This window comes from Panthera pardus, unplaced genomic scaffold (assembly GCF_024362965.1).
Source record: "Panthera pardus isolate Hobbes unplaced genomic scaffold, ASM2436296v1 HiC_scaffold_16, whole genome shotgun sequence".
In the NCBI taxonomy this organism is placed as follows: Eukaryota; Metazoa; Chordata; class Mammalia; order Carnivora; family Felidae; genus Panthera; species Panthera pardus.
In genome coordinates, this window is record NW_026526721.1 from 93,028,830 (window position 1) to 93,041,658 (window position 12,829).

The following is a 12,829-nucleotide window of genomic DNA, read 5'->3' on the forward strand; positions in this document are numbered from 1 at the left end:
ACCTATATACTTACATATAAATACCACTGGTCTCTTAATAAATGACTCCCATAACCGCAGTGGGCTGCTGGCAAGGAGTCACGAGCTGTCTTGCCCAGGAACTGATGCTAAGCACCAGACATTCAACGACAGCATCCACGACTGAGACACTGCTGCTTAAAAAAACGTTTGCAGGGGTGCCTGGGTGGCTCAGTCAGTTAAGGGTCCGACTTCAGCTCAGGTCATGATCTCATACTCCGTGAGTCCGAGCCCCGCGTCGGGCTCTGTGCTGACAGCTCAGAGCCTGGAGCCCGCTTCAGATTCTGTGTCTCCCCCGCTCTCTGCCCCTCCCCTGCTCATGCTCTGTCTCTCTCTGTCTCAAAAATAAATGAAAGCATTTAAAAAAAATTAAAAAAAAACGTTTGTATATCTGATGGGTGACCTCAAACGATACTAACATAAGGGAGAAAAAAGTTGAAAATGAGAAAAAGCACCGAATAAAGACAGGGAACCAACAGAATGAAGGGGAGGGAATCAGAGTCGCAAAATCAAAGGCAGCAAGAAATGTTAGGAACAGAAGCCACAGATGGGACTTTAGTATACGATTTGAGAAAGAAACCTTTCACTGTATTGAAGAGTGATTTGAATGGAGACTTCTGCAGGCCTTCGTCAAAGTGTGCAATATTAAGAACGGGAAGGAGAAGGTAGCCTGCTTGGAAATGCTGAAAGAAATATCTCATTGTTTTCATCCTTGGCTCTCCAGACTCTCACTGGGGTGACACTTTCTAAATTGGTAATGCACAAATAAATAAAAATGGCAATGAATATAATTGCTCGTTTTGTGGCCGTACAATAATGGAATTCTTTTGCAGCTCCTATATGATAGAAATGACTGAGAAAACAAATTCCACACAGCCTTTGAGGTCTTATAGGTGACTTTTAAATTTCACATTTATTTGAGGCTGCTGTATTTGATAGAAGTTGACATCCCTGGAACTAAGGCTTTGAGAACATGAACTCCACTGCATCAGAAAAAGAGATTTTGCTCCTTTTTTTTTGCCAGTGTCAAGTATGGTATGTCTTTATCCCAGTAAAATAGTAAGTGATATGGTCGAACTATACACAGGTTCAAAGGACTTGCATCATGAAGTCTTTTTTTTATTATCAGAGTGTGGAAACACTGCAGCGACTCTGGGCAAACAAAAACATTTATACACTTTCCAGATTGATAATAGGTTTGCACATACACTTCATTTGTTCTCACACCATCTTCCTGAAGCCGGTATCATTATTATTCTCATTTTATGAGAAACAAGAAAACAAGGCCACTTAAGTTTAAATGGCTTGCCTCGGCACACCCCCTTAGCAAGTGACTGAGCCATTAACCCCCAATTCCAAGCTCTGTCCACTATGTGTCACGCTGCTCACCAAAGCTATTCAAGGCAGAGGAAGCTAATCTAAGCAGGCACTGGAAGGATTTCGATTCTTCTCTCGCTTGAAAAATGAAAGACCGTAAGAGGCAAGAGACGGAATGATCTATATGAACTGTGGGCCAGACAAGAAAAAAGTAAAATCTGGACTGTAGACATTTTTCTTAGGAGAGACTCTTTTTTTTTTTTTTTTTTTTTTTTTTAATACTAAAAGAGCTTGCTACTGAAGACAGGGAAAATTTTCTCTCTCTCTGGCAAGCAGAGAAAGAGACCAAATAACAGTTGGTGGTGCCTTAGGCTGTGGTGTTATGTCACATATGTGTCATGTATGTTACAAGAGGTCCCAGATGTGTCAGGACAAAGTCTGGATCCAAAGCCTCTAGAGAGGCACTACCTCATGTCCCTATTCCTCTTGGGGAGTTCATTAATTACTCTTTTTTATCTGCCCAGAAGTTCAAGATGTTCCTAAGACGTGGCCGTAAAAGAACTGATGAGCCCATTTTGTCAGAATTCACCCTTTGTAAGACAAGTCAGAAAGAAATGAAGGCAAGCTACAGACGGGATGGCAAATAAAGGGCAGACTCCTGAAGACATTTAAGTGTCTTTAAAAAGACACTGTTAGCTCATGAATGGGCAGAAAATTAATAAAGTGAACCTTTATAAAGCAGTAACAATAAACTGTTAAAAAAGATGGAGAGAAAAGGAAACATATGTTGACGACTAATGGAGAACATTTACATGGCTCCCTATACGGTGTTACATGCTCTGGTTTGCTGTTAAATCAACCTTTTGAAATAGTAAAGTATTTCTACTATCATCTCAGTTTCACAAAGCACACAAATCTTTTTGTTTGTATGGACTGTGAAAAATTCAATATGTTTGGGCTGAAGCTAACTGATTCAAAACCCAAATGTTTTGATTTGAACAGGAAGAGACAGTTGCAACAGAGTTCTTCTAAACAACGCAGCAACGAGGCAGATAAGCACTTTAAAACTGCATATAAAACACCTTGCTTTTATGTATTGCTTTAAACTTAATTTAAACGTTACATGGCTTATAAAGTATTGTAATCTGAACACATCCCTACTCTCCTACCTTTGTTATAGAAAGAATTGTGGCCTCCAACCTATGTGATTAAGCATAGTTAAGACAGTTAATTCACAGCAGAACCAGACTAGAACGCAAGCCTCCTCATAATTAATGTATGCTCCTCCTTTTAGGCTAGGCTCCCTCTACTCCATTACAAAGGAACCTTTGGTAAGTATAATAAAGAACGTGTGCTTGATGTTGTAATTCTATTACACAATTCTGATATACACATACATAACTGAAGAATGGAGAGAGAAACCGTTGTTGTGTACTCTTTTAGATAAAATTACCATTTCTGGTCAACTTATAAATTAAAAAAAATTGTAAGTCAAAATTGAAATTTAAAAAAATGTTACGGACCACATTCAGAAACCTATTTGCAAGTGGATATGTGAATGTATCTTTAAATAATTAGATGAGCTCTGCACAAGTTCATGTAATACTTTCCTCTTCACAAGTCTGCGGTTGGCTGTATTTCTTTCTAAGATTAGTTATAGCCCTGCCTTCCAGAGTAGTCACAGCAGAGACTCCAGAAAAATCACAGTACAGATTTCAGACTATCTTTCAGATTATATGGATTCACTGTTTCACTGTTTTGCCAAGTTGGGTTAATTCTTATCAGAGATAATTTGATATATGCATTACTTGTCTTTTTTCAAAACCTATTGACTTTTAAGGTCCAAAGGTGTTCTTGGAACATGGCAGAACTTAGTCACTTGTGCTGAACATACAGTAGATGGGTATGGGCTATCACAAACAACTGATCTACCAATGGCAAAAAAATGCATTTGTTTTATAGAAAGGAAATATTACATATATTAAACCATACAGTCCAAAAGATCTTAGACTATATACAATTTATCTTTAAAATAGTTTTTAAAATTTGATTCAGTGTATCATCTATTTTTCTCTTACCAGAAACACTTCTGTGTAATCACTACATTGTCAAGGGCAGAACACTAATGAATGGCCAATGAGCCAAGGAACAGCAACTTTTGGTTAGGAAAATGCTGTTAACCATAAACTTTTTAAAAGAAGCACACGATTTATTTTAGCAATCTGAATGCCCAACACAGGTCAGCTCTCATATCCTAACTCACCTCACATGATAATCAGTTGCCGGTCTGAGATCTTTCAGGTTACATTCTAATTCTTCCCCACTGCAAAGAAAAATCATTTATTAGTCAATGATACCAGCTTCAACAGTAAGACTGATTTTGGATTTGGGTCTCATCATCATGTACCAGCAATGATTAAAGAACTCTTATGTCTGATTCTACCATAAACCAGAAATAAACTTGCCAATTTGGTATTATTACCCTTTGGAACTAGAAAATTAGATTCCATACACACACACACACACACACACACACACACATACATACATATATATGTGTATATATATTTTTAACTTATTTATTTTTTGAAAGAGAAAGAAAGAGCATGAGCTGGAAAGGTGCAGAGGGAGAGAATCCCAAGCAGGCTCCACACTGTCGGCACAGAGCCAGACACGGAGCTTGATCCCACAAACTGTAAGATCATGACCTGAGCTGAAATCAAGAGTCAGACGCTCAACCAATGAGCCACCCAGGCACCCCTAGATTCCTTTCAATGATACTATCCTAGATCGGGAAAATGGTGAGATTAACATACTAATAAAAGTTCCAAAAGGCCTTATTAGTTCTTCAAAGTAAATACATAAAAACAAATAAATAAGGAAGGAAATTAAACACAGAGATAAATTTTCAGTGTAAAATAACTATTCCAGTTGTCAACCGAAGGTAGTTCTCAGACTCACCGTGGAAGGAACCCCAATTGCTTCAACTTCTCATCTCTCTTGAAGAAATTTCAATGTGCTTTCCTTCACATATCAATCCTAATAGCTCTCTGATATATACACATACCAATCAATAGCTCTCTTAAATAAATGAAACCCAGTTATATGACCAGAAGTTGCAAATGAAACTTAACTTAGACATGAGGCAAAAGCCGTGACAAAATAAGGAATGTTCCATTGAAAGTTTTTAAAAGGTGAGGGTTATTATTTGGGGGGGGGGGGGTGGGGAGGCACATGACTATACTCTTCAAAAATCTCTGTGCCCCAAAATACTGTGTTAGTGTTCCAAATTAAAGGTGAAAGACGTATGAGCACAAACTGCAATATCTGACCCTGGCCAGGATTCTGTCCTAGAGGGGAAGGAAAATGCTATAAGACATTATTTAATTGACTAACAAACCCAGCATGTGGTCGATGGACTAGATCAAAGTATATTATCAATGCAAATTTATGAAGCTGGTAATTACACTGCAGCGATGTCAGAAAATATCCTTATTCCTGGGAAATACACTGAAGAATTTTGCAGTAAAAGGCCATGATATACACAACTAATGGGAAAAAATACAGATTGGGAGGAGAGAAAGAGTACTCCAATGGTCAACCAAACAGGATAAAAAGCTACTAATAGGTGAATCTGGGTAAAGGGTCTATGCATATTCCTTGATCCCTTTATTTTTGCAACATTTTATAAGTTTGAAATTATTTTAAATAAAAATATGTTTTTAAAGTTGCCAACTGGAGGCCAATGTCCACACCCTGCCTATAATTCTGATGTTTGACCTGCACTGTATGTTTAATGTGGTTTTGCATTTGCTGAATGAGTCTGGCATTAGGAAAGCTTACATAAAAATTCAGATTTTCAGTATTTTGGGGGGGAAAAAATCCAAAGAAATCAGCAATTCTAAGGCCTGCATTCCCTTATGGCACCAACCTATTTTAGGTGAGCGGTGGCTGCTCCTTCAGAGGAAGGCAGGGGTGCTCCTGTGCACCCCATGCCCCATGTTCCTCCTTTTCTCGCTTAACGTTATCTGCCTAGCCCCCTGGTCACTTGAGACCAGCTCCTGCAACTAGTGGTCATCTGGCGTGGACAGAATCTCATGGTTTCTTGGTACGGCTGGGGCAAACGGTGCTCTGTATTTCTTGACCAATGTGGACTTCTCAAAATAGAACCAAATAGTTGTGAGCTGGAGTAAGGAGTTAGGATTTTTTTTTTTTTCTAAGTATAGTGGGGAATCACTGCAGTGTCTTCAGTGGGGAGTGACCCAGTGTGACCTGGTTTATGTCGTGTGGAGGCTAGGTAGCAGGAGGAGAGGAGACATTGGAAGAGGCTGAGGACATCCCTGCAGGAGTCCAGGGAGGGGACAATGGAGGCACAGTGGGCAGTGAGGTGGGGAGAGAGTGCCTAATAGGCCTCCTTCCCTGTCTCTTACCCATCTTCTTAGTGCCGAAGACATGTCCTGGAGCAAGTTAAGAACTCACAACAGGGCTGGGGAGATACAAGGTTGGTGGCACTGGTACAGCAGGGAAACGGGACAGAGAGCCAGCCTCTCCGGCAGAGGAAGAAGTGCAGTTTGTGTGACCACGCTAGGCTGGCCTCTGGTGGTCATTCTGGGGGCCACTCAAAGGGAGGTCAAAGAAGCAGTGAAAACAAGACTGATGCTCTGATTTCCTGCTCTGCAAATGTGGGCGGTGCCTAGCAATTACAAAAGAGAAAAGGCCTGACCCTAAAAATTTTTAATCACATTTAGGACATGGCTATAAATCACTTAGATGGTTAATATCTGGGAGTTGGTAACACAGAAGGGACAATCCCCTACCCTGTGAGCTAAACTTATTTAAGAAAGTCTTGGAATGAAATGTTCTAAAGGCATCTTTACTACAGGCTAGAAACCTATTGTGGATGGTAAGAAACAGGATAAAATGGGAGGAAACCATATTAGAGAATTTCAAAAAAACACCAGAAAATGGTCTGGGTCGAAAAAGGTAACCACGTAAGTGCATGATTGATGTACATAAAAATTAAAAATCATACTCACTTTTAACCCTGACAGATATTAATGGAAATTTTTCTTTAGTACTATACTGACAAACTAACATAACCAAATGATATTTCATCAACATCAAATAGCTCTACAAAAGTCATTTCTGACTGGTAATTACTCTGCACAAAAATAACTCTTGACATTATAATTATCACTAATTCTTAAAATGAACTATTTAAAGAAAAGTTTGCAAAGCCTCTAAACTTTTCCTGTTTCTTATTTTCCTTAATGACTCCAACTGCACAGCTTAGCAAAAGAGCAAAACACATGGAAATATATGCTACCTGTAAATTATCTTGTACTTTCCATCTCGTCCTTTGTCTGATAAGGCAACCTCATAACTGTAGGGGAAAGAAAGACCGCTGTGGGGTCCACTGGAAAGTCCAACAGGGGGAGCCCAGGACAAAACGACTGCTCTTGCCTGAATATTAGAAACCTGAGGAAGAAAAACACAGACAAAATTATTCAAATCCACTTCATACACATCAGACACTACCTCTTCCAGTAACATTTTTGTCATGATTAGTAGTGGCATAAAATTGGCTTAGTGTTAATGCAAGGCGAACAATTTTAATTACAATGAAAAACACATCATATATAGTACTTTTTTGTCAAAGTCCTGGTGTCCAAAATAGCTCCTAAAGCATCTGTCCTTATAACGTAATTCACATTAGATCCTCCAGAAAGTAAAGTCATCAGTCTTGTTTGGGAGTTTTTTTTTTAAAGGTAGGAAGCTGAATGTGAGACTTCAGTGATCTCCACAACGGCCATCACGTTACATGGAAGGAGCCACGTCCGCAGGTACTTTCCGCTTGCCTCTGAGCCTCCCATGCCAGTACCTTTCAAATCACCCTCGTTGAAGGCCTCAGTTTCTGGGAGAACCCAGTGATGGGGGAGGAGAACTATGGCTCAGGCTGAAATGTGTGTGGAGGTGATGTTTTACCTCTCTAAGCTCTGCCTTTTTCTTTTTGGGGAAGCCTCTGTGTAAGACTTCATTTGAACAAAGGACTCTGGCACCTTCAAACATCCCAACTTTCTTCCTTTACTTAGAACCAACTACACTGAGGCAGGTTCCATGCCACTGTTCCTCAGCAGGACTGAGCTCCAGCCACCTCGGGCCGTAACCTGCCCGCTAAAGAGACCCTGCAGTGGGCTTCCTGCCTTCCATCCCAGGTGCCCACTCTAGCTGGTGCTTCCTGGGGCACACCCCCCAACCCCCCCCCCCCCCCCCCAGATACACTGTTTGCACTCCAATCTTTGTTTTAGAGTCCATTTCTGGAGAAACTCAACCTAATGCACAGTCTAATTCTTTGCAATAAATCAACAGAACTTTGATGTTCTAATTTTCTAAAGGTTATTTTGCTGCTCTCTGGATACTGGTCTCAATAACATTAAAAACAAGGGTTAATATACATGCTAAAGCTTCATGTTCATAAAGACTTTATAGTGACAGATTATTAGTCTATGGGTAGAGATACATAAACTACTCAGTTTCCCCTTTTTTCATCCATTTTTGCCACTATCTGATCAATACAGAGTATTAAAATGTAATACAAAATAATTTAAAAACATGAATAATATGGACTGTGAATACTGAATTTCTTTTTAGGCTGTCATTCTTTCCAAGTTTAGCAGCGATCCCTCCGTATCATTTTTATTCCATATAGACAAAGCAGCAAGATCTATTTAACCAATTATTTAGTCAAATCCCTGCTCATCATTTAAGACCTAGCCAGCCCTCACTATCCCCACGTAAACTTCCCTGAAGTCTTTCACCTGTCATCACTCTTCTGTTCTACAGCACCTGGTTATCTTTACCTCTGCAAATCGAGTTTATGGCATTTGTCTACCTTTCCCACAGGACTGTGGGACTTCCTAAGGACAGGACCCAAGTCATATTCAACTGTGAGCAGTGGTTGCTTAGTAAATGTCTGTTGAATGAAAAATAAAAATCAAAGGGAGTGAGACAGTCTGAGTTTGTGATACAGGTGACACAGGGGATGGCAGACCAGCATTACATACCTCTTAAAAAAAACTCCGGGGAGACACTCTTAAGAATCAAACTCCACCCTTTGTGCTATGACTCCAGACTAGCATCTCCTCTTGCCCTGTCCCCCGACCCTCCTGTGCTATACACCCCTTCAGGATGCCATTCCCTTTCATGCCCCTATAACTTAGCTTCTGACTTTCCTGCTTTCTAACGTAGGATCTCTGCCTCAAAGAGCATCAACATGGTGAAGAGAGATGGATGCGTGAGAGATGGCCTCATAGCAGACACACGGCACAGAGAGACCCAGAGCAGCTTGCGGGCAATTCTGGAAAGGTTTCTGTACATTCCTGCCTAAACCCATGCTGAGAATCAACCACTGTTTTCTTTGTGCTCTGGTCACATTCTGCTGGTACCTATGCTGGGCAATCATTTCATTGTACTGTGCCTTAGTTGGTTATTTGTGCGTTCATTCTCCCAACTAGATTTTAAGGCAGTGCTTCTACAATGCATACCAGGATATCTGCTGCATTCTTTGATACACCATTAATGAGTCATCTTGAGGTACTGGTACCTCATAAAACTGACTTCCTGATGTTTTTTTCTTTTTTCTTCTAATGTTTATTTTTGAGAATGAGAGAGAGAGCAGGGGAGGGAGGGGGGAGGGAGGAAGGGAGGGAGGGAGGGAGGGAGAGAGAGAGGAGAGAGAAAGAATCCTAAGTGGGTTCCTCGCTGTCAGCACAGAGCCGGATGTGGGGCTCAATTCCAGGAACCATGAGATCGTGACCTGAGCCGAGATCAGGAGTCAGACGCTTAACCAACTGAGCCACCCAGGCACCCCCAGAGATAACGTGAGAGAGAGAGGGGACAGAGGATCTGAAGCGGGCTCTGTGCTGACAGCAGAGAGCCCGATGCGGGGCTCGAACTCACGAACTGTGAGATCATGACTTGAGCTAAAGTCAGACGCTTAATGGACTAAGCCACCCAGGCGCCCTCTCTAGTTCCCATAAGCAAGCCTTAAGAAAGCAAACTGTGCTCTGAACGCAGGTCTCCATACACATGCACTCTTCCAATAGGCCAGACTGTGGGAAGCACACTTTGAGAACTCTACATCATTTTCAAAGACAGCAGCCATGGCTTCTGAGAATTCTTTCCTGGAGCTAAGCAGCCTGCCACCTAGATTACTACCACTGGTCTGGAACCAATTCCCCCCTGTACTCCTGTTCCCTCTCTTTCAGACTCCAGGGCCTCAGGTTTCCATTCTTTAAGGCACTGGAATCCTCCTGAGAGAAAGAATGCCTCGTCTCTGTTAGAACTTGGAACTCACTTCTGTTTCAAGGATGATGCCAGGAAATTGCATGGTGCCCTTCAAGAGAATGTCACGTAAAGGGGAACCCTCAGCACCAGACGCACACCCCAAGTGTCCAGGGAGGTGATAACCTTAATGAGAGACCCGAGCTCTAAGAACTCTGACTGGTTCAGGCCTACTTCAGAGTGAAAGCAATCTCAGAGGAGCAGTAACTTCTAAGTCCCTCTCTCTCTCTCTTTCTCCGTGGGGAAAACTTTCTCACCAGCAGTGACCACTGAACTACACGAGGGCAGCTAATCTGACAGTCACAAGGAACATCATGGCTGACATCCGAAAGAAGATTAGAAGCCATAACACGAACTGACTTCCTGATGTTTAATTATCCGACTGTAAATAGAAGTCAATCTCCTTTATGATGATAATAAAAGTGATGATCTCTAGTTACAAAATCATTGGGCAAGACCCAAACTGACACTTTGTTTGGCACCAGAGATGTAAAAGGTCTGTTGGGGAGGTTACGAGTAGCAAGACTTCAGAGAATTAAACTGTTTTGAAGTATCTTGAAGGAATCATAAAACCATCATTTATTTCTAAATAATTACATCCTGACTAGAAATCATTGTTGCCTATATATTTGTTAAACGTAGACTCCAACTTGAGGACAGTTTCTAGTTAAAAGTGTATATATGTGCATATCCATTAGGACCTAAGACTGTATGATCACGTCGCTATTTGATTCACCATCTTTCACTCACCTTGTGCCCCCTCTCTCCTGTTCATTATTTTAGTACTTTTCTGTAAAATGTTACTATCTTAATTCTTAGGCCATATTATATTTATTATTTGGAACAAAAATACCATTTACTCTCATCAAGTTACTAAACTGTTCCTCCCATGTTAAAAAATATTTCTGTGTAAGTAAGTAGCTTCTAAATCTGGTCAGGACTTTGGAGTTAACTATGTGGGAGGCCTGCAGATCCAATTAGGGAGAACGCTAAGGAAATATTACCATGGAAATACTGGCTTCACTTCAGAAGTACCATCATGAAAAATAATAACACAATGGAAAAGTTAAAAGCAAAAGGTCAGAGATCGTTACTCAAAAAAAAAAAAAAAAAAAAGAGAGAGACTCAAATCTAGGAATTTCACCATCATCTGTTTCTATAATCCCTCAAGTGCTAAGAACTGCCAAACCTTTTCAGATACACTGTTGTTTATTTTTCGAGGAATGGCTTCTTGGAGGGGCAATTGTTTCTCTTAGGTCAGTGCACTCACTTCTGGAACCGACAAATCAATTGTTCCCACAAGCTAAACATTAGCGGAGGGAAACAATGCAGGTTACATTTATTTACATCCTGAAAATAAACAGCCCGGCGGTAAGTGGGAGGCTGCATCTAGCACTGTCATCAGAGCAGATCAAAGGCTGGAGGTGGCAGGTATTGGGAGAGGTTTATTCCTCAATCACTTAGAACAGGAGCAAAATTGTTTCTCTGATAGAGCAGTGGCTAGGACTCTGGTCCCCAAGGCACCTAACTCTTACAGTCTCAGGACAAATACCTAGCAAATCCATACGGTTTTACTCCATGACTCAGTATTTGGATCTTTATAGTATCCAGGTTTCTGTAGAGTAAATGACTTGCTCAACTCAGTGTGCCCAAAGCTCTAGAAAGATGACCGGAACCCACAAATCTTAAAAATTCCTTCTACACCTAACACAAACCATCTACAAAATCTCAGAGAAAAAATATGTGCCTTTTATTTAGACGTGTTATCAGATGTGGCTGAAAGAAAAAAAAAATCAGGAACAAAATGCCCAACTTGCTGAACTCTGCTTCTTTCCCTGGAAGGCAGCTGGACACCCCTCTCCCATTTCAGAGTGTGGTGGGGAATTTCACTTTTGCATACTGATAATGCTATAAACTCCAGAGAAATACCCTATCCCAAGTCCTCTCTAAATACTATATGATTTACTTCTCCCATAGTCCCATGTGGTATGTATCATCCTACCTTTGGAAGGTGAGGAAACCGAGGCTCAGGGAGGTCATGGAACTTACCCAAGGTCACAGAGACAACTAAAGGCCCAGAGGGCCAGAATGCAAAGCAGAGGCCCTTGCTCTCCATGCCTCTGCCTGGAGCTCTGGCACCAGGCTGTCCCCACATTCCACCATGCTGGCCGAACCTCATCTGATGCTGGCGGGCCTTCAGGCATTTGTCTCCCCTGCCAGAACCAAGCTGCAGCCATTGCGGTCTGCCACACGTTTATTCAGCAAATATTTGTTAAAGGTTCACAAGGTGCCAAGGACAGTGCTAGGTATTAGAGGCACAAAGATAAATAAGACCCAGTCATGAATAAGACCTTCAGACAGAGACAGGGGAGAAGAGGAAGGGAGGAAAAATGTGTAAACAACTAACTGGGCTGGGAAGGACGAGTGGGCGATCACCAGGCAGAGAAGGTTTAGGCGGGGCCAAGGGGGAAGGAATGACCCCCGTAATATGTCCCCATCCTAATCCCTGGAACCTATGCATAAGTTGCCCTAAAAGGTGAAAGGGACTTTGCAGATGTGATTCATTGCAGATCGTGTGAGACAGAAACAATCCTGGATTATTTGGGTGGGCTCAGTGTAGTGACAAGGGTCCTTATAAGTGAAAGAGCGGGGCAGGAAAGTCAGAGTCAGAGAAGGAGACAGGAGGATGGAAGGAGCCGTGAGCCAAGGAATGCAGGCAACCTCCAGAAGCAGCCGGAAAACATGAAGGAACGGATTCTCCCCAGAGCCTCCAGAAAAAATGTCGCCTGCCAACAGATGCTAGCTTAGTGAGACCCATTTTGGACTGTCTAACCACTCAGATGACAATCTTACAAATTTTGCACCTCGTGTCGTATCTGTTTACATAAAAGCTGGTCTATCCACCCTGCTCCAAAAAATGTAAAGAGTAAGCACTTAATAAATGCTGAATCAAGGAAAGGACTAGTGCATTTAAATGGTGCTTTTTTTTTAATCTTGCTAGAGCCACACGATCCTAACAAACATAGACTCTGTCACTTCTGCCGTAAAGAAATGACAAGGAATAACTCAAGAAAAACCCAGTGTGTGTTCACATGACGAAGGCAGGCCTGTGAAGTTCTGTGACTGTGTTTGAGACAAATAACCTGTTGTT

The 12,829-nt window shown here is 41.5% G+C and overlaps 1 protein-coding gene across 6 annotated transcripts in view; it reads right to left on the reverse strand.

The window, feature by feature from the left end:
* The window catches only part of FNDC3B (fibronectin type III domain containing 3B), a 358,808-nt gene that overhangs the window by 87,860 nt on the left and 258,119 nt on the right, over positions 1-12,829 (reverse strand). For all 6 annotated transcript variants that reach the window (XM_053903638.1, XM_053903637.1, XM_019463183.2 and 3 more), the window contains 2 exons: positions 6,662-6,813; positions 3,599-3,658 (listed from right to left, as the gene is read on the reverse strand). In XM_053903638.1, the coding sequence (XP_053759613.1) occupies positions 3,599-3,658; positions 6,662-6,813 (212 nt within the window). The remainder of the gene's footprint in view (positions 1-3,598; positions 3,659-6,661; positions 6,814-12,829) is intronic.